We start from the raw sequence: 23868 nt of genomic DNA, 5'->3' as shown, positions 1-23868 counted from the left end.
ATACAAAGAACTGATCCCCAGCATCCTTCTGTAGCCTGCCAGAGTTGCCACTAAACAGTGTGAAAACCTGTGGTTTTGACAATTCTGATTTAAAAAACAAAACAAAACTGGATGTTCTGTGTAGATTTGTGAAGCGCGCACACATGGTTTCTATGTCAAATTTGGTGGCAAAAATTCTCATCAGTACGTTCCATCAAGTCCATGAAAGAGACCCTTCTCTACAAAGATCACTTTGCATCCTAATTCCCAGCCATTCTCCAGGAATTTCTAAACCCATTTCCTGATGTGACTTTCATTAGCTAGGAAGCATGGGGGCTGTGAGCCCAGACTGTGTGACACCCACTTTTCCTTTCCCCCCACAGTGACTACTTAGGAGGACAGTTTCTTTTACAGTTGGTAGCACCTGTTTTTAAAATGAGTAAAAACCAACCCTTTCAAAACGTTTTCTGAATCTGTTAGCACTAGGTGAGCAGCTTCAAAATTAGTCCCTGTTGAACTACTGCAAAAATAATCAAACTGTGAAGGAGTGGGAAAAGATTTATTTACCCTTAAATTAACAAAACAGAACTAATCAAAGGATGTACAACTTTCTAGGCAATTGGGATGAGCTTTTTATAAGGGTGGGGTGGGGTAAGGAGAAGAACAGTCTCAGGAGATGGTGTTTGAAACAATACCTGGCGCCTAGCCAGTCGGGGTTTAGTAGGTTGTTTGTTTGTTTGTTTGTTTGTTTCTTAATGAATGATGAAGGATGGTGATTGGGACTTGTTTTCAGTCTTCACTGTGGCTTACAGAAGAAGAGTAAAATTGAACAGCTTACTCTGTATATTTAGATAATAATAGGAAAGCAGCTGGCTATGCACAGGGGGAGGGAGGAAAGAAAGGAAGACCCTGAAGCAGACAACTTCTATTACGTTCTAATCTTAGGATGGCCAGGAAATGTGATTAAGGAGAGACTGTCCACCTGCCCACAATCTTCCTTTGTCCTCCCCAACCCCCGATGTCCTGGGCTTCTGTAGATGAGAGACTACAGATGGAGAAGAGCAAACTCCATCTAGTAAGAACTTTGAGCACCAGGGGTGACAACAGACTAGCTCGGGCTAATTTACTGGGATTTTCTCAAGGACTTTCAATGGTGGTAGTAGTAGTAATAAAAAAGAAGGTAGAGGAGGAGAAATTGAAGCCTTCTTAAAAACCATTAAGGAATTAGCTTCTGGGTAAAGTGAGACTGTAGGCATTGTCCCTCCCCACTTCACTGGGAAGGCCAGTTCTGGGAATTCCTCCTAGAGAGCTGCCATAAGGCAGAGTCCCTGTAGAGCTCCTCCCAACCCAGAAGCCAGACAGCACCCAGGAAGGAACAGAGTATAAGGGGGTCCCAGAAGGTAACAGCTACACTGCAAATGTAATGAGGTCTGCCTTTGCCCACCCAAAGGGCCTGGGCTATGAGGCCCCAGGTAAGAGTATTCTGATCTTGACTTTTAAGAGATTTCTTGCCCAGAGGTGGTATTAAGCTCTCCCCTTAAACTAAATGTCTGCAAAACCAGGATAGGTGTGGATGGGAATTTGGGTGAACTCTCTAGACCAGGGACAGAAGGAGAAAGGAGTCTGCCCAGGCCTGGCACTTAGGGACGCATGCTACGGGTAGAGGCAGAGAAGGGCTGATCGGGGAGTTCAAAGCAGGAGAGACTAATGATTTCATATCCTGGTACTGTGCTCTATCAGAAGCGAAGGAGGAACACTTCTGCCACCCACGCCCCTACCCACTACAATGGAATCCACTCATTGGAGCTTAGACTTTGTCCTCTGGGAAGAGAAGGTGACTGCAGAAGAAAACTTCAATAGTTAGAGATGACATCCAAAAGAATGGGCCCTGGGGCAGGATCTCTGATGATACGGTCAGTGGCTAAGAAAGGCTCCCATGGTCCTAAGAAGGGACAGGCCTTGGGCAACCACCCTTGGAGAACCAAGAATGGAGGTAATATGGCACAGAAGTTGGGGTGTCTGGGGGCTACAGCACTGCCCTATACCATGGGCCAAACCCCACCTGATATGTTTGATAGCAGAAGAGACTATGTGTGTTTTGAGAGAACATATGACCCAGGTGGACTCCCGGTTAAATCAAGAAGAGGATCTTAGCCAAGGGCTACAGAGGGTGGAACCTAATTGCAGGGGGCGGGTATATGGCTGTGTGTTGTAGCCTGAGCCAGTATTTACATAACTGTTTTTAAAAGATAAAAGGGCTCTCAAAAACTTGGAAAGGCTGATGGAGATTTTGGGGCTAAGCCCTCTCAAAGACACATCTTGTCATCACTACCGCCCAGGTTGGGCACTACAGCTCAGCTACGACCCTGGAGCCCAGACCTTGGAACACGTGCAGGTTAAGGAAGAGTAGGGCCCCCTACTTGTCTTGATGTTGCCCACTGGCCTTTTGTTTTTCCATCCTGCCCTAGATTTCAAGAGACTGAAAAGAGAGTATCTGCCCTGGGGCTATAAAAGAGGATTCCTGCCCTGGTAGGTGTGACTGACAGGTGGTGGTGGAGAAGGTGACTTCAGGAGGTGGACAGTGGGGGCTGCTCTCTGGAAAGGCCTAAAGCCCTTTGTAGGAGTTGCTGATGTGTCCATGTGTTTGTAAGGTCTTCCCTACCGGACATCTGCCCACTGAGGACCTAGGGGTATTTTCTTGCTGGGTGCGGCCACAAAGTATATCTGTAGACAGGTGCCAGACACTGAAACCCAAGGAGGCAGGGCCTATGAGGTCAATTACAGCGATAGGAAGTGTCCCCGAATCACGTGTTCCTGGGTCTGCCGCTTGCTGTGTGACCAAGCCTACCTGGGCCTGTCGCTGCTCTGCAGAATTGAAGGGCTGGGTGAGTGAATCAGGTCTCTTTCAGCTCTGAAAGTCTAGGTCTGATTGCTCAGCAGAAAAGAAACAGTGCTAATCAGGAACACATACTGAAAGCCTGTTATGTGCTGAAACACTACTTTAAGTAGTTAACTAGTGAGTTAATATATTTAAAGCAATTAGAATACAGCTGAACATATAGTAGTGTGATATCCTTATAACACTTGAAGGCACTCTCATTATCCCTACTTTTCAGATGAGGTTACAGGCCCAGAGAGCTTTCCCTACTTGCCTAAAGCCACACAGCAGGTAAGTGCTAAAGGTTTGAATCAAGGCAGTTTGAACCTACTCAGTTTGAAATCTCCAGGTTAGCAAGGGATCCATGTCCCTTCCCCTAAATGTGAACCATTATTCAACCATTGGGAAAGTGACATTAGAAAACCCAATTAGTGAGTAAGCACCCAGAACTACAGGGGCCCCTGAGTGGTAGAGGGAACTTAACCCCTAGAGACAGAATAACAATAATTTTTTTTAAAGCAGGAGAGACCTGGCCAGTGTGGCCCAGATTGTTGGGCACGGTCCTGCCCAAAAGGGTAGGACACTCCAGACCAAAAGGTTCTGGGTTCAATTCCAAGACAGGACACATCCCTAGGCTGTGGGTTCAGTCCTTAGTTGGGGCAAGCATTCAACCAACTGGTATTTCTGTCTTACATCCATGTTTCTCTCCCTCTCTTCCCTCCCTCTCTAAACCCTCTCTCCCTTCCTCTCTCTGTAAAAGCAATGAAAAAAATGCCCTCCAGAGACACTTGATCAAGTAGTTCTCAGACATAAGTGTGCATCCTGATTGCCCTAGAGCAACAGTGTTTACAAATGCAGGCCCCTGCATGATTTAGTAAGATACCTGGTGTGAGACCCAGAAACCTGAATTATAAACAAGATTTGAATGCAGGCCTTGATTAAGAATCAATCCCCTAAAATAGGGGAAAAGGTTGAAAAACTGCATTGCCAGGAGCCAACAGAGGAGCAACAGGGTTGGAGGAGAGCTACTTGGTGAAGTTGTGTGCCACCGCTGGTCCAAGAAATGCCCCGTGGAGCCCACCAAAGGCCTGAAATAAGGCAATGGTGAAAGAAGTGTAGGTGGTGTGGAAAAGGATAGATATGGGCATCTGCAGAGTTCCCAAGTCAAAGAGGCAGTAAATTTTGTCCTGCCTCTCAAAGGGAGCCCCAGGGGAGTCCCAGGACCCAGGCCTTGCTCTAGGTGAACCAAGGCAAGGCCCGCCGGGGGGAGGCGCCCAACGCTGTGCTTTTCAAGGCCGCCCATTGGGGAACCAGGGATCATGGTTAGGCAAAGTGTCAAAAACAGCAGCCCAGCATAAGAGGGCTCCTTGGGACCCTGTGGGTCGAGCAGGGCTTGCCCTGCCACAGAACCCAAGTTTCCTGCTCTTAGCAGCCAAGCGCGCGAAAATCACGCCCCCTCCGCAAAGACGAAGACGAGTGAGGTAGCCTGCTTGCCACCCTGCGCCCTGCCTACAGGGTCCCAGGACTGGAGGCAGTCTCATCTGCCCGGTCTGAGAAGCTGCTCTCTGGGACTGGGCGCAGTGTCCTGACCCTCGTCCGCCGCACGGAGCACTCTGAAAGCCGGGATGGAGGGCGGGTAGAGGGAGGCGCGGGGTCAAGTTTCCTCCCCTCCCTCACCTCCTCTGCCTGGTAGCGCCCGTAGCAATTCCAACACAGCTGCAGCCTCGAGACGCTTGTCCTACAGCGCCTCCTCCTGGACAAGGCGCCAGACAGCTGAGCAGGGAGACTGCACCCGCCTGGATACTCCCAGGCCCAAGCTTCCATGTGTGCGCGGAGGTCTTCCCGCACCAGAAGCTGGGAGCTCCTGCTGCGGTGCCCACTGCTGGTGGCCAGAGAAGTCGGAAGGTCTTTGAGGTCACCTCCTGTTGCACTCCCTCCAGCACTGACAACAAGCTCGTGGCCCAGGACCATGCATCCCCCCCATTAATTAGGCAAGCCCAGGAAGAAAACCCTCCAGTTTTCCCGTTTATTTATTTATTTGACCGCTCTCCACTGAGTCACCGCCTGTCCGCCCCCTCCCAAGGCCCTCCAATGTGTTGCATGGGAGTAAAAAGATCCCAGGAAGGTCCGGCTGATGCCATTGGCCTGAAGTTTGGAGGTTTGAACAGGCACCAAAAGGACAGACCCTTTCCGAAAGCAGAAGCATCACGCTGAAAAAAATTATACACTTCCTTGAGGATCACATATATAAAATATTTTTAAGGTGTTAAACACACATACATGTGTATATTTATTTTAACGCCTTGAAAGAAGACTCGGTTTCCCTTTAGCGACCAGCTTGTATTTGCAGACTGTTTCTAAAGTACAGATTTAAATTGGGGTGAGGTGGTGAGTCAGGATGATTGAAAATAATGTAGTGAAGGGCAAGGCGTTCAGCTATATTTAGATTGAAGGCTGGAATAAAACAAAGATGAGTAGCGATTCCTGAGGGAGGAGTGGAGAGATCGGGTTATATTTCCCTGCCCTGAGTACGCTCGTCCCCCTCCCCCCATCCAGGCTTTTGCTGGTTGGAGCTCGCGGCTGGGCTATTTCACTGCACATGCGCCAGACGCAGGTCTAGCCTGGGCGTCTAGGGGCTGTGCGGGCGGCCTTCCGCACCTTGCACTGCTTCAGCGCCTACCTGCAGGGGCGCTTAGATACCCTATCTCAGGGTAGGAAACATACTTTTCTTTTTTCAGAAAGGTAGGGAACATACTTTCAGAAAAACCTGTATTAAAAGCATTGACCGTCTATTCTGATTTGCAAGCCCTGTTCCGCAGACCCGGCACAATCGCCACGTTGCCAACTCTCTCCAGGTGGTCATTAGGACCAGCAATTTCATATCTAGTGCACGGCGTCTCCTGAGTCGCTAGTCCAGGCAGGGAAAAACCACTCTACGTTCAAAGAGCACAACTTCTCCCTCATTCTGCACAACTATCAAGTCTAAGGGGCCAGTTCCTAGAAGGAGGGTATTTATTCCCACCAATTCCGGAAAAGTGGCCCTAAATCGGACTTAAATCGGAATTCCGAGTTCTTGGTAGCTTCTCCCCCGTTTCCGGTGCCCCCTCATGCCCTGCCCAGCCGCCGCACTGCGGCAGGGCCGTAAATACCTCTAACAGCTGCCTGCCAGCCCAGAGTGAAATACTGTCTTTGTTCCAATTTCCTCTGCTTCTCAAGCCCAGAAAACAAAATTCTGGCGAAATATATTCATTTGGAGCAGCATCTAACAGGAAAACACGTTTGTTTTTCAGCCCTGATGCTTGGCCACACTTATAATAATGAGCTTTGCTGTTTTTCCTGGTCCTCGGGGAGAGCGCAAACCTAGCTCTCAGCCTGACCCGGTGACACCAGGGCCCTGACGTGCCATGGTCTCCCTGATGTGCAAACCGATAGAAGTGCCGGCCAAGCACTCTGGGAGTTACACTTCCCAGCCTGTGAGCTCTAAGGGTCCAAGTGCTTTTTATTTCGTTAATTTTTTTTATTGGGTTAATAGGGACAATAGGTGCATTTCCGGCAGTGGCAAACGCGTTAACCGGTCTACTCGTGGACTAAGTGGCCTGAATTCAAATGTGATTTGCAGATTATTTATTCCCTTAGATGCAATAGGCCATTTAGTTACAATAAGCTCTTAATGCTGGGGGGGGGGGCACAGGGCTTTTTGTAAGAAGAGCCTTTCAGTCCTCCATATCTATCTGCCCATGACATCACCCTCTGCTGTGTAATTGGACCTGCAGTCGCACAGGTTTCTAGTCACTGGAGCGAGCTCAGCCACCCAACCCAAAGAAAAGCGACTGAGCCGAGCTCCTTTCCAACCCCACTGTGGTCACAGTCCACTAGAGGCTCCTTGGGCTATGGAGCTGCCAGGGGAGGATCTAAGAGCTCCCAATTAGGCCCCTGCTTTTCAATAGATAATGCTTTTTATCAATATGAAAGACTAATCTCAACAGCCATTGCACCATAGCAGAGAAATAGTTACAAAATACAGACATTCCATATTTAAAAATCACTCCAGGTTTCTTATTTGTGAGTGATCTTAGTGACCCACGATAATTCTGTGAGGTCAACTGGCCACAAGTCATGGACCTCCATTTTGAAACTAACGTGATTCCACTGTCGATTACTAAAATTATCTTTCTACAAAGATAACACTTATTGTTCAGAAACGCTTTTATGGCCAACACGGTTACATTGGAATATCTGGGGAAACATTGTTTTGCCAATGGATGCTTTGGAGATCACACTCCGCTCTGAGCAGGTTCACACCATGCGCAATGCGGCAGCTTGGCCAAAGGTTTTAATATTTCACAATGTGTTCGTGAGTAAATAGGCAATAGGATTTGAGTGCTACATCCTCAAGTACTGTTCAAAGTATCTGAGAGAAAATATTCTTTTTTTTCTGCAAAGATTTTCTTTTGATTCATGTTTCGGTTCAGTAATTTTGAAGTAGGGGGGAATGTTGCTACAGAATATTGGTTTGTAGGCAAAAAATACATTATATATATATATCCACAACACCACTGTATATCCAGAGAGCAAAATATTTACCCTTTTCCTATTCTGTCAAGTAGGAAACACAAGAACTGTTTGAACACACACATGCTTCGCATTTCTGAAATGTCTGATTGTTTTATCCAAGCCCTCGCCAGATTTCCTGATAATACAACCAAAGCATCCATATTGTGACATAAAATAATGCAAATTCACCTTTCAAATTATCGGGTGTGGGAGAAACCTTTCTTGAGTTGTTACAAGAATTCACTAAAAATTAGTTTAAAATATTTAACATTCCATCTCACACACAAGGCCCAATTAACCATAAACCGGAATAATTAGTCAGCATCACCCACCAACAACCTAGACTAAAGAACCAAGTACATCCTAAGCACAGAGTCCTCCCCACCCCCACCCCAAACCCCAACCATCAAAAAACACCTGTTTGTCTCCCAGGTACCTCTGACCACAGACAAACCGCAGAACACTTCTCTATGCTATAGAGTGCCTTTAGGGACCCCCAGCAAAGCTGAGACATCCAGGAACCACCTACACACTCCCCAGGGTGGGAACTGAGGGGCTCTCGACCTAAGCGGTGGGATCCTGTCTGCGGCTATCCACCTCTGGGAATCTCCAGAGGAAATGGGCCTTCCCCTGGACTTCTCAGCTCAGCAGGACCTCCGCCGGGACCCCTGGGGACGACCGCTCAGAGATGGAGTGATTAGGCAGAAGGGGGTACAGACAGCCAACCCAAGGTCTCGGGGAAGCGAAAAAGGTCTGGCCCGGACCCACCCAGCTGCCGGAGGGGGTGGGCGCCTCGAGCTTCTCCGTGTCGGCGCTCTGGGAGCGAAAAGGGGGCGACTCTTACCCGGAGGCTGCAGAGCTGGAGGCGGGGGTCGGCCGGGGAGGTTGCAGTAATCCATTTGGGGCTGCCGGGCTAGGCGCACCCTGGGCAGCGTGGACCCGCTCAAGTCAGAGACTGAGCCGCGTCGGAACCGCAGGGCAGCACCACCCGGAGCAGGCCGCCCGCTCACGGCGGGCGGTGTCGGCGCCGGAGGGGTCTTCGGCGCCTGGGGCTCCTTCCGGACTCTCCCGCCCGCGAGCTCCCCGCCGGTTCCGGAGGCCGCTGCGGCGAGGCCGGAGCGGAGCGGTGGTGGGGCCAAGTTGGGCACCGGGTGGGAGCCGAGGCCGCTGCGGATCCCGCACTCCCGCAGCCCGCGACTGTAGCCCACCTCTGCAGAGACAAAGGTTAGAAAAAGAGGGGGTGAGGCTCCAGGAAGGCAGAATGCGGGGGGAAATTCGCCTGGGAAATCAGGAAAAAGGCCGTGAAGGCGAGCGGCGCCTGCACATGACCAGCTTCAGCCAATGACGACCGCAAATAGGTCATAAAAAGGTCTATTACCAAGTTGTAAATTTTCTTCAAACAAAAAGGAATTTACTGCAATTCCTTGCGGATTTTGCACGTACAGCTTGCAAGCGCCATGTTTTTTCCTTTCTTTTCTCTTTCCTCCCCCCCTTACTTTCTACCTCCTCCACCCCATTTTGCTCTCCCTCCCCCACTCCACTTTCTCTCCCCCCACTCTTTCTCTCCTCCTCTCCCTCATCCCCTCCTTCTCTCCCTCTCTTTTTCATCTTTCTCCCTCCCTCCTGTTTTTCTTCCTCTAGGTCCCTTTCCTCTGCTCTTTCTGCCTCTCTTGCCTCCACGGTTTCTGACTCACCTTTTCTAGGATTTTTTTTTCGTTTGGTTTGCCTCTAAACATCTGCTCAATTTAGTTCTGTATTAGAGGGGAAATGAGTGAGGCGTACTGCCCAGGCACTTAGATTGATGATCCTAAATTGCGGTCACCTCCCTGCAACTCTTTTTTCAGGGATTTGGGGGGCAGGGGGACACTCAGCTTCTCCTCCCCTCCCCCCACGAAAAAGCCCAGTCCGAAAGGCAGTCAAGCACTTTCGAGTTTTGCCTCTCTCATCTCCTGGCAAGCCGGCTCCAGTGATCTTGCGCACAAAACCTGGGATCTGCAGGCCAAGAAATCGTGCTCTCCTCCCTAACACCTTTCCAACATGAACTGGGGTCTCTCCCGTTTCTTGGGGTTTCTGTGGGAGGACAGTCACCAGCCAGCTCAAAGGCTGGAAATGGTTCGATACTTGTCAACTCCAAAATGACAGTTTGACCTCCCAGTGCCTGGCCTTTAGAAATATCCTCCTGCTCAGTCCTGGGATAGGGCAGAAACACTCTTTTTGGGTCCCTTCTGAAACCCTTTATGTTAAGTCTGCCCTAAGTGCAATTCTCATTTCTATGTAATTCTAGTTTCTCTCCTCTTCCCTTGCCCCCCAAATGCTTGCCCATTTAAAAGCCTGCTCAATACAATATCAAAGAGGAGAGAGGTTTCGGGTTTTTTGTTTTTGTTTTTCAGGGAAAGAGCAAGTCCCTAGTTCCAGCCTTGAAAAAAAAAGTCATTTTTTTTTTTTCCAAAAGCAGGAGTCACGGTCCCTTTGCAGTTTTTATAGGAGCTGCTCCACTGAACCTCAGCTAAGAGGAAATGTCCTTGGCTAGTTCTAGCCTTATCATTAATGCAAGGGCATGGACATCCAGGCTTTAGAACCTGCCTGAAAGAGGTAGCTCCTTCCCCTCATCCTTTCAAAACACTGTTTTTGGACTTATAGTAATGTTTGTAAATATTTGCACTGGGTGTCTATGTGTAAACTCTCTGCAATTAACATCCTCATACCCAGTAAGTACCTAAATGGATGTGCACCTAAGCAGAAAGTGCACAGCACCCTGTGGAGCAGGCCATTTGTATTTCTTGAAAAAGTTCTGATAACCTTGGATATTTCTGATTTAAGAACTTCTGTTGCCATCTGTCAGCAGAAGTCATATTCATATTCATTCCAGAACATGACTGACAGCTGCCAGTGTCCTTTAAAATGGACACTTTCCTCCCCTGTCTACTCCCAGATACCCAAGGATTTAACAAACACCAGGGAAGCAGAGGACACAAGCTTGGATCTGAAATACCAATACATGCTCCACTGAAGAATAATAAAACAATGTTTTTAATTATACAAGAAAATGGAGCAAGTTGTTGGGCCCTCCCAAACTGCAACATTTTACACTGGTTTATTCACATGGAACTGAATAGATTGTTCAATTCTAAAATTTTCTGAGAAATAATCTCAATTGTTAATATTCCCCCCCACACACACTAATAAGAGCAGAGCTTTATGACTTTCCTTTTCAACCTGGGAAAGAAGGTCTGGGAAAGGCTCTCTGCACTGAAAAGGCAGCCATATTTGCACGCTTTTCCCCAGTGCAGAGAGAGATTAGAGATGTGCTGGGCTTTGTGGAACTTCACAAAATGGCAATCCCTGAACTAACTTTTCTCCAGGAACCATTGAAAAACCCACATCCTCCTTTGTTTCTAGTCCTTGCAAACAGAGAAACTAAATCACTTAAGAGGCTTGGTTCTTTCATTGAACATTAACATTAGTGTTCTTATTTTTCTCTAAACGGTTTATAGACCTCTCTAAGCAGATTCCCTAAGCAGTCCAGGGGAGAGAAGCAGTTGTCTGGATGTGAAGAGAGTTCTCTGAAGGTTTATGCAAATTTCTGCAGCAAAAATGTTTGCCGCAACCCTGCAACCCTCGGATGTTAACAGATATGAGCCAATTAGAAGGGCGTCTTCTGTGCTTGTCACTTCGACTCTGTCTGCATGAAACACCATGCCGAGCGGTTTGTAGCCACTATAAAAAAGAAGGTGGTGAGTGTGTGTGATGTGTGATTCCCCCAGCTCTTTATTTGGAAACAAATCTATGCTTTTCCCAGCTACAAAAAGAAACATATATTCTGACATTGATTTATTAACCAACACTTTCTGCACATGTGTAGTCTATGTATCTATACAAATCCAAGAGATACCAAAAATTATCAAATTTGTATATGTACAAATATTCTCAAATATACCAGTAATTGCAACATAATCTTTTTCTGTACATGAGCTATGATTTTACCATGTGGTTAGGGGGACAATGGAGCCAGAAGGTATGGCACTTCCAGAGCAGCACAGAATAAAGACGAAATAAGGACATTTTTACCAACCCTTCTTTCCTGATTTCCACACCCATCCACATACCAGGTTCCCCACCTGATAGATTCTTATCCAAATCAGGGGCACTAAATGTGTTATTTTTGAGTCGCAGAAAGCAAATTTTGCTAATAGACAAAGGGGTCCCTTAAATGGAGGGCAGCTGGAGTTTAGCCAATACCACTCTCTGGCCAGCTTATCCCTACCCCAGACTGTTCCCTAGTCACACTTTCAGGCATTTGGCATCCTTGCTCTGTATCAGCCAACAGTAGTAGGAGGCTCACAGAGCAAAATGTTTCCAAATCCAGCATGCACATTTGCAGCTGTCTCCTCTCCTGTGCAAATGTTTCTTAAGCCCGGAGCCATCCATGACTTAAAATTGTCTTTCCTGGCTCAGGTCAGAAAAATGCCACAGCCATGGTCTCTTCCCTGGACAGAAAGTCAGGTGGTGCTTCGTCTCTGGCCCTGATGAAGAACATTTCCCTGGTCCTGGATAGGACAAACAGCCCAACACCACCTGAATGATCCAGGCCTAAAACTATAGGACTCAAGTTCCTTACCTGTGCAATAAATTCCACTCTGGAAATTAAAATGTACCTTTAAAAAAATAAAGGCATCTAGAAAAAGCAGAGAGCTCTTCAATGTCTACCTGACCAAGGTGCTTTCCCTTTTGAGGAGAGAAATGTTAGTTTACTTGAAATCTCCTTTCCCACTCCTCTTCCCCCTCCCCTTCTCTCATAAAATGGCAGCTGCAGAAGCAGTTTCAAATGGAAAACGGATATCTTGTTAATAACAGATCCCAAACACCAGCATCAGTGCAGGCTCAGTGGAATAAGCTGTGGTGTAACCTGGACTCTGGGTCGTCCCCCACTGGGCCTACAACTCCAGTCCTTTGTGAAGTTCAAAGCTTTCACATTATCTCAGCAAGATTACTTAGAGCAAGATGAAGCGTGGGCAGCCATAGCTAGCCCCCTCTGGAAAGAAAAAGAGCCCCCGCCCAATGCATTTATTAATTTTTATAGCATGGGTACATGTAACCCCCACCTCTCTCTCTTTTTTTAAACAAATGGGAGCTTTAGGGGGGACATTACCTTCATGTGGGTAAAAGCAATTGTTCCTGATTCAGGAAAAAGGCTATTTGCGGCGCTCAAAGACACTAGCTCTAGAAAAAGATTCATTTCTTTATTAAGGAGCTAGCTATGTTCTGGAGCCGATGTTTACACTCAAGATTTTTCTGCATTTGCTCTCACGGCTTGTTTTAAATAGGTGAGGCCATCCTGGAGAACAACAGAGGACGTACCAACCGACATCTGAGATGCACACAGTAAGTTGGCTCAAAATGGGTGTGCAAACAGAGCGAAGAGAATACAAATAAATATGGCACCTACTCAAAAAATGGAATCACAGCGGCAGCCACAGCATTGAGACCTAGCAATTTCAGTTGATACCAAACGCTGTTCAAAATGAAAGCAAGTTTTGAAAGCAGAGGCATTCCACAAAGCAATTTGCCAAAGTGAAAAGTTAATAAATGAAAATGTTATAATTGGCTTTTCAAGTATTCATTCACTCTTGATCATTAAATTGACATAATTGGTATAGACTGTAGAAAAATTATTAAATGTCAACTTTGACATCGCCCTGAAACTTTTGTCACTGGCCCAACATTGCCCCCAAGTTTAAGGAAGTCGCAGAGCCAGGACTACACATTACACTCTTCAGTTAAATGTGCTTTTCAAATATTTGGCCCAGACTTTTCCCAGAGATACTACAAAATAAAGAAACCTCTTAGTAAACAAAAGGCACCTGAACCATTATTATAAAAGCAGAAAGAAAAATACATAAATAATGCATTTTAATCAAATAAAATAAAGTACATATTCTGCAGGCATAATTTGTAAAAATTAATAAACTTCTTTTAATTTACTCACCATAAAGAAAAGATTTAAAATGTTCAAGTGCACTTGTTTGATTAATAAAGCATTTTATATTCAATTATTTAGTGCTAATCATTAGGAAGTTTACGTTGTTGAGGCAAATCACCAGCTCAGACATTAAAAACTATCATTATAGAAATTTCGATATAAAGTCAGTATCAAATTACCCTTACATAGGACAGCTCAAGGGCTGTTTCTATGTCATAAAAGACTTTAACACCCAAATTCCTCTCAAAGCGCAGAAGCCTCAAGTGCAGTGACATGAAGGTAGCTTGAAATACAGGTAAAGTCCTTCCAACAAAGAAAATAGGTGGTATCCACCAGCATATGTTGATGATTAGATTTAATAGTCTGTGGTAAAATTTTAAAGGTAGAATTAATTCGTCGGGCCTTCAGTTCTGTCTTCCTCCAGCTCTTGGGCTTCCTTTTTCGTTTCCCCGTCCTTCACCTCCTGTCGGGAAACCGGGAATTTGTCCTTGTTGTTCTCCTTTTTCCATTTCATTCTCCTGTTCTGGAACCAGATTTTTACCTGTCTCTCAGTGAGCGCTAGGGCGTGGGAAACCTCGATTCTTCTCTTTCTGGTCAGATAAGGGTTAAAAAGGAATTCCTTTTCCAGCTCTAGGGTTTGGAAACGACTGTAGGTTTGTCTTCCTCGTCTTCGACCAGGAGCTGCTGATTAATACAAACAAACAGAAAAAAGAAAAGAAAACAAAACGTTTTTAAAAGTGTGATGGTGCCAGTGCCTCTGAGTATTGCTGGCGGTTTCTAGAGTGTGTCTAAAGGATAAAATACACACAACTCTCGTATATACATATGTATATATATGATAGGCAAGCAAGAGAGAGGTCTTCACAATTATTCTGTCCCCATCATTTTTTCGAGGTTTCTGCTTTAAGGGAAAAAGTCTTTATTACTTTATGAATAAAAGCCACTGTAGTTACAGAAGGAAAAAGAGAGGGACAGGAAAAGGGAGTCGGAAAGCTAGAACGTGAGATGAAAGCAGATTTCTCCCACTCTCCCCGCTTTAAAAAAAATGCATCCCAACCTTGTGGTCTCATCCAGGGAAACATTTGAGAAGGAGACGAGCTCTGATTTAAGTGGTCTGGGTCCTCGCCAATATTACCACTGGACGATTTACAGTCAGGATATTGTACCAGCTCGGCCTCTTGCTGGGTCGTAAAAATCGGCTGTCTCTGTAAGTTATCGTATCCGTAAAACTTCGCTGGCTCCCCGTGACAGGCAATCCCGCCGCAGGGGGGAGGCTGCGGAGGAGGCGGAGGATGCGGAGGAGGAGGGGGTACGAGCTGGTAGGCTGCGGCCGGGCTGCCCCCGCCGGGGTGGAAGTAGTCCTGGCCGGGGCTCGGGCCGCCCCCACCACCGCAACCCAGCCCCGCGGGTGGCGGCGAAGGGTGCGGGTGCGCGTGCGCCAGCGGGGGCGCGTGCGGGAAGCCGGCGGTGCTGTTGCCATAGAGCTGCAGGGCAGCGGCGTGGCGGCCGCCGACCTCAGTCGCGAAGTGACAGTCGTAGTAAGTGGGATTGATGGCCTCGCCTGCCGCGGCCGCCGCCTTGTACTTGGAGTACAGCGGATTCACGAAGTACGAGCTCATCGGGGCGGCGGCCCCGAGCGGCAAGGAGCAGGCAAGGAGAGCGCCTCAGTGCTGCTGCACTGCCGCAGGGGCCTCTGGGGCGGCTGCTCGCGCCGCCGAAGCCGCTGGGTTACGTTGCTGCTGCCGCCCGCCCGCGCGTCGCCTCTGAGGCTCGCCAGCCGTGGGTGCTCAGCTACTGGGCGTTCATGCCCAGCTCAGGCCCCCGCCACCTCGGCCTCGCGCCGCCTCCCTTGCGGGTCGCAGGGCCTCTCCCAGCCCCCGCTCTCACCAACCTCCCAGCCTCTCCCAGCGCGCGCAGGCTCGGCCGCAATATAATCGCCGACGCCCTGGGTGACCTGCCCTTCTGCCTCCACTGTTTCCTTTCAGGCACCAGGCGGCCCTCTGCTCACTGGGACAAGAAAAAAAGTGCGCCCGGCCCACGGGGACACTGTTTGGCTTCGGCTTACAAACCCCCCGCTCTGGAGGGGAAAGAAAAAAACACCCTCTGCCTGCCGCCACCTCTCACCTTGCCCCCCCGGGCGTCCCCCTCCCACCGCTCTCGCCGCCGCCGCCGCCGAGGCTGCCGCCCCGGTGCGCCCCGGCGAGGCATTTTCGCACCACGCCACTGCGCAGAGAGGGAGCGAGATGGAGGCGAGATAAGCGCGCGGAGGGATCCGCGCGGAGGCGACACTACTGTTCTGGACGGGACGCCTCACTCTGGCCGGGAGATGCCTCCGCCGGCCTTAAAGGGGGCCCATAAAGCCGCACTGCCAAGGGCTTGCGGTGGCCCTTAGGGCCGAGGGAATGTGGGCCGAGGCCGGCAGGGCTGGGGCGCTGCAGAACCTTACACTTGGAGCGGGGGCGGGGGTGCAAGACAGGCCACTCCCAGGAGGCTGCAGAGCACATGACTTTCCCGGTCCTCAGAGCAGCCCCGCAGAAGTTGGCCATGGCTTTTGCACCACTGGGTACGCGGGCGCAGTCCACGAAACAGGGACGAGCACGGTATAGACGGACCGGACCGTACTTTTTCAGTTAGGTCCTATCCAAGTAGTAGGGTTAAAGGCCACATGGGTGACCCCAAAACCTGGCATTATCAAAGCAAATCTAAGTTTTTTCCAGCCGAGCGGGCCTTGTGGAAATGAAATGTACATTTACCCTTGACGCACTGCACGCCTGACTGAGGCTCCCAGGTTAATTGATATTTAATGGAAATCATGCCCATGAATACAGTTTCCATCATTTCACCCTTGATAGACGTCAGCACCAAGTGCAGGGGGGAAGCTGAAGAATGTAGGCAGGGAGGCATTAAAGCAGACAGAAATGTTCCAAGGCGGGAAAGAGGGCTCACGCTGCGGTGCATGGTGTTTCCTTGTGCAGGACGCACGGCTCCCGGGTCTCAACCGGGATGTGGAGGCGGGGGCCCCGGGCGGAGTACTCCAGGCCGACAGCACTGAGTCCCCACCTACCGCCGAATGGAGACCCCGGGCCGGCGTTCGGGTCGTGCTGGTTCCAGGCAGCTGCAGGCGGTGCCCATCTCCTGCTAAAGATTTCCAGTTCATTCGCCAAGCCTGTGTAATTACCGCCGAGAGCGGGCGCCGTGCTCAGCTTTAAAAGTTACTAACTTCTCCAAAAGAAAAGAAAGAAGGCTTTTCCTAGGTTGTGAGTGATGAGGAAGAGAAACGTCCTGAGTCATGTGGACAAATCAAATATGAATACAAAAATGTGAAGTTCGATAATGCCAGGTTTTGGCGTTGCACCACCTACCTCCTTCTCTGCCCCACACCCACCCACCCCCCTTTTTACTCCCGTCTTAATGCCCGATTAATGTGATAGGTCTTGGTTCAGTGAGTTTACCTTCACCTGCTTGGCCTTTTTCGTGGGTTCTTTGGGTGACCAAACCCCCTTCCACACGGGATAATCCACTGTTGTAAGGGCACCAGGCCCATCAGCTTTGGGAACCAACCTGGAAAACTCGCCTGGAGCCCGTAGAGGATCCTCCCGCTAATGCTGAAACGCGCCAAATGCAAACCTCTAAAAACCCCCAGATAGCCCCCCAAAGGCTCTGCAGACTAGTGATTTCAAGTACCGCCCCCCACACACACTCCTTATGGGTTGCCCCAGCCTTGTGTGTGCCATCCTGAGGTCAGTCCTCATAGACTGAATATCATATTTTGCAAATGGAGAAAAAAAGATCTAGATAGAAAAGCATAACAAGATAATGTCTAAGACTCTTTTGATTGTTTTTGCAGGGAATGGCTGGCAAAGGTTAAGGTAAACGGATTGTTAATAAATCTCCAGATGATAAAATCATGCTTTAGTTTTTAAATTAGTAGAGTGCAGGAGACTTTTGTTGGGGAGGGAGTGTGGTAGAGTTGGGGTTTGTGTTTGTTTTCTGTCGGTTATCACCAGGTAAAACTTCCTTTAAATCCTAAGGCGAACAAACGGATTCTGAGAGTTAACAATTTATATTTCAACCTTGCAAGTACCCAATTAAAAGTATTATTTTCAACAAAGCCTTGGAACTAACTTTGTGATTGTGCGTTTTAAATTTCACTGCTTGGGGTGAGTGTGTTTGTGTGTTTAAATAGCTCGATAAAAGAGTGGGTTTTGGAACGGAGTGGGGGAAAAAGAAAAGCGAGCCCAAATCTCAATAATGCACAAGGCATCTTCTAGAACTATGTGATTCCTGGAGGTGAAAAAGAAACGAAATACTACAAAATTCATTTCTACCCATTCTGGCCTAATTAAGAAAACATTACAACACAACATTTCCTCTTGGGAAAAAAGTTTTTCTTTCAAGCATTTTGTTTATAATCTGAATGGAAAGGAGCACGATTAACTCGTAAATACAGATCTATGTTTTTACACGCTTCTGTTTTGATAGAATGCATTAACTCACCATAACATTTATAGTTTCAGCTGTGCTATAGTCCAAATTTCCTGAAATCCTGACTAAGCCAAAATTTTATCCCTAACAACATGGCTGCAGATTTTAGTGGTGCACATTGCTTCTTTTTTGTTAAATTTATCCTAATTTGGAATTAAAAATAAGATTGTAAATATTTTAATCAAAACCTTCCTTAACCGCAATTTGTTTTACGAGATCGCAAAGTGGAGCAACGGCGCTCTCTAGTGGCCAAATGCCACCTCGAGCCGACCGAATTTAACTTCCCTGTTTTCGGCTTAGATCGCTGAAGCTAATAATGCTTCATCCTTTTGATTGTCAACAAATCAAGTGCAGCAAACAGGGGCTTCTAAATGCCAAATATTTTTATATTCCCAAGAGCTTCAAGTAGTGCCTTTTTCAAAAGTTTCCAACCCTTCTTTTGCCAGACATTGTAGGTCTTCAATCTGTAGTCACTCACAATTATAGGATGGGTTACATTTAACAAAAATCCCAATTTTCTAAATATCAGCTGCAACAGGGTTTTTTTTTTTTTCAGAGAAGCCAGTCACTTCAAAAACTAAGAAAAATATAGAAGTTAATGTCGTTGTTATTTTAAAGCTGTTACCCTTAGCATTAAGTCATGAGCATTTGCTATTTTAATTTTGTCATTTTAATGCTTCAGGTCCATTTTGCTGGGCAATGGGAGAGGGAGAACCAGATTTAAAACTTTTTGCTAGATCTGAGTCGTTGTCTGTAAAGGCCTTGGAGGGCCTGTTGTTCACTGGAATGTGTGTGCACAATAAATGAAAATTTTTAATTTATATAAAAAGTCACAGAATAAAATGAATTAAACATTCCACTCGAAATTTTTTTAAAGGAGACTTCATTCAGCTTAGGTGTTTCCTGTGAGGTTAATCTTTTTTCTCATTTTTCAAAAACGCTTTCCTCCAACTCAGCAATAACGGCTATATTTTCTATGAGCAAATAGATAGGACTTCCAACAATATTTTTGGTGCGAAATTTGGAGTGGAGGGACAGTTATCTCTGTAAAATGGCAAATAAGCAACTTCATTTTATTTCTCCAACAACCCTGGCTGTGAGACCCTGGGCCTGAGTAAATGAATGACCCAAGATCACTAACTCTCCCATCCTTGAAAAAAAAGGCCGCTTTAAAAACAAACAAAAAAGAACAAGCTAGACCGCGGCCATAGTCAAATATTATAAAGAGCCACCCACTGTAGTCTAATTCTAATGCCCAGACCATTTTAAAAATCAGAAATACATCATCTCCTCCTTCCTGCCCACACACCCCCATTTTTATTTCCTAGGTGCTCACACCTCACTGGGGGCTCCCCAGCCCCTGCTTTCTTCATCCAACGCTGTCTTGTTTATATTTTATTGTCCAGATTTTAAGACCCAGTTTTTGTCTGCATTTTTTCTTTCCTCCTACAAACACAAACATCAAAATGAGACGGTTTCAAAGCGAAGCGCCGGGCTTGTCGTAAACTCATTACCTCCAGACGTCTCGCCGGCTGGATGACTTTATGACACCTTGGCTCTTCCTGTTTTCAAAGAGCCCTAGGTATCGAGTTGGCCGTAGGGGCGGGGGTATGCAGCACCTTCTGCCGGATCTGGGCCTTGGCTTTCCCTCCCAGCCCCCCTCTCCCTTTCCTTCAAGTCCCCTCTTTCATCAGGAACCCCCCAAACTCTGCCATCACCCCCGTCTTCCGACCATCCCAGGCTGCCCGCGCCGCAGCCTCTCGGGCCTACAAAAGCTGTGCTGGGCCCGAACCCTCACTTACAATGACCTTCATTTTAGCCTCTGAATGCGGCCCTGAGAGGGCCAAGCTGGGAGCTAAACGCACACAGAAACTGGATTGGGGGAGGGGGCGATGGGGTAGAGGTAGCTGCCGAAGAGAGCCTTGACCATTTTGATCTGCTAAGGTCACTCTGGGGCTCCAGTGGGGAGGAGCCGAGGCTCACAGCCTGACCCGCTCAGCCCTCCCGGAGCCGGCCAGCCCCAACGAGCTGGAGTAGGTGCTGCAGAGTGCAGAGTTGGCCTTTCCCTTGTTTGGGGGTGCAAGGGGGTGTCAATGGCTGGGACTCCAAGAGCAGAGGGAGACATGGGGTACGGTGTGCCAAAGCCCCAGCAAGAGGGTTGCAAGACATCTGGGGCCCTTCAGCTTCTCTGGGCACTGATTTGAGGCTGACACTGAGTCCAGGACACAGAGTTCACCCAGGTGCTGGAAGCAAACTGGGAAAGCGATAAGCCACCAAGGGCCACCCAGGTGCTGTGCTCTAAACTGAGGCTGCCCACACAAAGGGAGACTCCGAGGCACATCAGAGAGACTTCTCAGGTGCAAGAGCCTGATTTTTAGCGGTGTCTCTCTCTTAGGGACAGGGGAGACATTCCGTGAGGGTGGTATTTTGCAGAGACAAGAGAAAGCAAGACACACAGCGTTCAGGGCCAGTGTCTGGGCTCCATTTGATCAGGTCAGCATTTATTGGTAGGAAGCGGTAACATTTACAACTGGTCCTCAGGCAGGAACCGGGAGCGCCTACCCCTTCGGCCGCCCAAGAGAGCTGAGCCCTCCCAGGGACAGTGGTTCCTCCAGTGCACTGAGAATAACGCCCCCCCCCCGGGCCCCACCCCACCAGAGGACCTGGGCTCCTCTTTCGGCTTCCTTCCAGGTCTCTCAGTCGAGGGACTCAAGGCTCACTGAGGAAAGGGAGCTTTCATAACCGTTGGACCACCTGGCTGGGCTTCTTCCGGCCTCCACACTGTTGTCGCTCTGCCTTTATTCTCAGAAGTGGGGCTCGTGTGGCCCCTGCTTGAGCAGCGCTAGGGGCTAAACTACAGCACTTTTCAGAAACATGGAGAACATTTACAAAGGAGGAGGCTGCTCAAGCCAGCGTGCACTCACAAAATACAGCATTTCCTAAGGAACCAACTGGGCAGGAAAGGGAGGGTGCAGGGCAGGGCAAAACCCCAAAGCCACTTGGTTTCTCCGACACATAATGAGCAAATACAGAGTACCCCAAATACCTCACAGAGACCAACCACAAAGTCACTTCTACCTAAAAAAGGGGTGAATGTCTGGATCGCTGGAGAGTTTCTGGAAATCAAGCACCCACACACAAAAAAAAACCCCACTGCCTTTGCAAAGCAGAGCGGCCCCGCTGGTGCTGTGATGGGTCAGTCTCCTTTAGGGCATTTCTCTTTGCTCATCTTTTTCATTTTCATCCTACGATTCTGGAACCAGATTTTGACTTGTCTCTCTGTGAGGTTTAGAATCCTTGCCACCTCGTAGCGCCGGTCGCGGGTGAGGTACATGTTGAAGAGGAATTCCTTCTCCAGCTCCAGCGTCTGGTATTTGGTGTACGGACAGCGCTTTTTCCGGGTAGAGCGAGCGTGGATCCAGTTTGCAGCGGGGTTGTCTATGAAGAGGGGGGTTTGGAGAAGGGGAACGAAGGGCGGAGGGAAGGTAGGGAGAGACGGCAGGGTGGAGGAGAGAGGTCGTTAAATTAATTTCACCAAGGATGGTCGCTTTTCACAACTTAAGGGAATTATCATAAAAAGCCTTAATGCCCGCGCTCTGTTTACCGTACAAACCGCGCACCCAGGGTAGGTGGTTATGGGAAGCTTTTTTTATGGATGCGTGTTGCTCGCCTAGGCTAGGATAGGCGGCTAGACGTTTTTATAGGTTAGTAAAACTATCAGTTTTGCACATTGGAGCCTTACAGGTTTCAGCAATAAATCAGGGGGCAATTTCTTTTGCACTTACTTGGGTCAAGTTGCTGTTGCGGCGGCTGTGGATGCTGCTTCTCCTCCTCCTTTAGCGGGCAGCCCGGGCTCGGGTGGTCGCTGCAAGCCGAGGGCTCCGACGAACCGCCTGCCCCGGCCCCAATCCCTGTCCCGGGCCGGGTTCCCCCAGCCGCCGCCGCCGCCGCCGCCTTGTCCTGTAGGAACGAGTTGCACGAGAACTCGGGGTCGCCGCTCCCCTGGGACTCCCGGGCCGAAGAGCACTCAGTCTGTTTGGAGGTGGAAGACGAAGAAGTGGAGGAGGAGGTGGCGGCGGCGGCAGGGGTCGGGGCCGCTCCGGTTTCGGGCTTAATCCCGTAGTGGCGCCTGTTGGGTGGGCCGCTGGGGCCGGGGCTGGGGCCGGGGCCGGGGCCACCGCCGCCGCCCGCGCCGCCCGGGAAGCCGGGCAGCGGTTCCATCCAGGAGCGCACGTAGCGCCCCGGCTCGGAGGCGGCGGCGGCCAGGGTTGGCGGGGGCACGTACGGGTGGTAGAGGCCGCTCATCGAGGCCGCCGCCGGGGGCTGGGCAGGCACCGCGGACCACGAGGCGGAGAACACGGCGGATTTGGGGGCAAAACTACACGAGGCGAACTCGGCGGCGGCGGCGGCCGGGCTGTCGGCCACACCTGCGGGCCGGCCCTGGGCGCCGGGGCCGGGCGGCCCGAAGCGCGCGGCGAACAGCTCGTCGCCTTCATGGCCTATGAGCGAGTCCACGAAGTAGTTGCTGAGGGTGCCACTGGAGGACATTTTGAGGCGCCGCGCGCTCCCACCCAAGGTTACACTGCCCGCCGCGCCGCGCCGCTCCCCGCCGGCGCCCCAGCCGCCGACTAGTTCGCAGGCTGCAGCCTCCACCATTGGTCGCGCGGCCCACGTGATCCTATTTACCAATACCGGGAGTAAATCAGTCCGCTAAACTGGGGGCTGCCGTGATTAAAAAAAATCATCATCAACAGAAGCGCCGCAATTAGAGCCCGCGGGTCCGGTCCTGGCGCCGGACTGGGCCCCGCCGAGCTCGGCCAGCCCGGCGGCTGCGGGAAGCACGCGCCCGCCTGCGGCCGGAGGAGGCGCTGGGGACTATTTGTTCGCCTCCTCTCGCCGCCTTCGGTCTTTCGGTCGGTCCCGGCGAGACCTCCCCAGCTCCCGGGCCCCGGCGGAGCTGCCAGCCGCGGGTCCCGGGCACGCCGAGCGCTCGGCCGCAGCCCGGAGCAGCCGCGGGCACGCAGGGCCGGTTCGGCCCGGGCAGGACGGCCCGCGGCGGCGGCCCCGGGCGCCGAGGGGCGTTCTCCGCGCCTCTCCCGCTACCCAAACCCAGCCCCTCCCTGCACACACCCACACGCACGCTCTCACAGCTTGTCGTGTTGTTTAAAACAGGTGGAAGACCTCTGTAATGATATTATGCCTTTCAATAAAAATTTTATGAGGTGTATTTGATTATAGATTAATGTGTCCCTAATAAAACGGACGGATGGAGCAGCTCGGAGGGCCCCCTCCCCCTACCACACACACACCTTCGCGCAGCCACACACACCCCCGACGTGAGGCTCAGCACACGCCGTGGCCCGGCCCGCGAGCTGGGCCACGGCCGAGCCTTCCGCCTGCCCTCCGAAGGGCCGGCAAGGAGACGCATCTGCACTGTGTGGACAGTGGTGGCCAAGGTGCCTTGTCTTTTCCAGGGCTGCTGCAAAGACCCTGGAAGAGAACATGCCATAGGGCAGAACCCAAATACTAGCGCAAGACCCGCTCTCGCCCGCTAACCGCCGCCAGACCATGCCTCCAGGAGGCCGGCGGAACCGGCCCCTCGCAAGGCGGGGAGGGCCTCCTTCGTGTGGTTCCCACTCGGAGGCCTCCAAGTGGATGCGTGCCGGAGATAGCTTTAGAATGGTCTGGTCCTTGGGCCATTCTTTTATTATTATTATTATCATCATCATTATCATTCTTCTTCTTCTTCTTCTTCTTCTTCTTCTTCTTCTTCTTCTTCTTCTTCTTCTTCTTCTTCTTCTTCCTCTTCCTCTTCTTCCTCTTCCTCTTCTTCTTCTTTCTTCTTCTTCTCCTTCTCCTCCTCCTCCTTCTCCTCCTCCTCTTCCTCCCCCCCTCCTCCTTTTTCTTTCTTGCCTCCAGAGGTAAGGCTGGGCAGCCTTGAATCTGAGGGAAATGCCCACCGTCACTCCCAAACCATAGTACAAAGCCTCGG

At 49.7% G+C, this 23868-nt stretch overlaps 4 protein-coding genes across 8 annotated transcripts in view; 1 reads left to right on the top strand and 3 right to left on the bottom strand.

The window, feature by feature from the left end:
• HOXD3 (homeobox D3) overlaps nucleotides 1–8698 on the bottom strand; it is a 41019-nt gene extending 32321 nt beyond the window's left edge. For all 4 annotated transcript variants that reach the window (XR_008391581.1, XR_008391582.1, XM_053665034.1 and 1 more), the window contains exon 1: nucleotides 8256–8698. The gene's annotated coding sequence lies outside the window, so the exon portion shown is untranslated. The remainder of the gene's footprint in view (nucleotides 1–8255) is intronic.
• Nucleotides 1–23868, top strand: part of LNPK (lunapark, ER junction formation factor) — a 318489-nt gene that overhangs the window by 99987 nt on the left and 194634 nt on the right. The window lies entirely within an intron of this gene.
• HOXD8 (homeobox D8) lies at nucleotides 10518–15010 on the bottom strand. Of its 2 annotated transcripts, none has more exons than XM_037155883.2 (2): nucleotides 14449–15010; nucleotides 10518–14075 (listed from the first exon to the last, which is right to left on the bottom strand). In XM_037155883.2, the coding sequence occupies exons 1-2, from the start codon at nucleotides 15008–15010 to the stop codon at nucleotides 13780–13782; spliced, it is 858 nt and encodes a 285-aa protein (XP_037011778.1). In that variant the 3' UTR covers nucleotides 10518–13779. The 2 variants fall into 2 exon arrangements, with proteins under 2 accessions (XP_037011778.1, XP_037011779.1); XM_037155884.2 differs by having other exon boundaries at nucleotides 10518–14072.
• Nucleotides 20348–23517, bottom strand: HOXD9 (homeobox D9). The gene is made up of 2 exons (XM_037155865.2): nucleotides 21662–23517; nucleotides 20348–21314 (listed from the first exon to the last, which is right to left on the bottom strand). Exons 1-2 carry the CDS (start codon nucleotides 22530–22532, stop codon nucleotides 21073–21075), a joined length of 1113 nt encoding a protein of 370 aa, XP_037011760.2. The 5' UTR covers nucleotides 22533–23517; the 3' UTR covers nucleotides 20348–21072.

The sequence above is a fragment of the Artibeus jamaicensis genome, unplaced genomic scaffold (genome assembly GCF_021234435.1).
Source record: "Artibeus jamaicensis isolate MK-2021 breed Jamaican fruit bat unplaced genomic scaffold, CSHL_Jam_final contig_391, whole genome shotgun sequence".
In the NCBI taxonomy this organism is placed as follows: Eukaryota; Metazoa; Chordata; class Mammalia; order Chiroptera; family Phyllostomidae; genus Artibeus; species Artibeus jamaicensis.
This window is presented reverse-complemented; position numbering and strand designations above follow the sequence as displayed.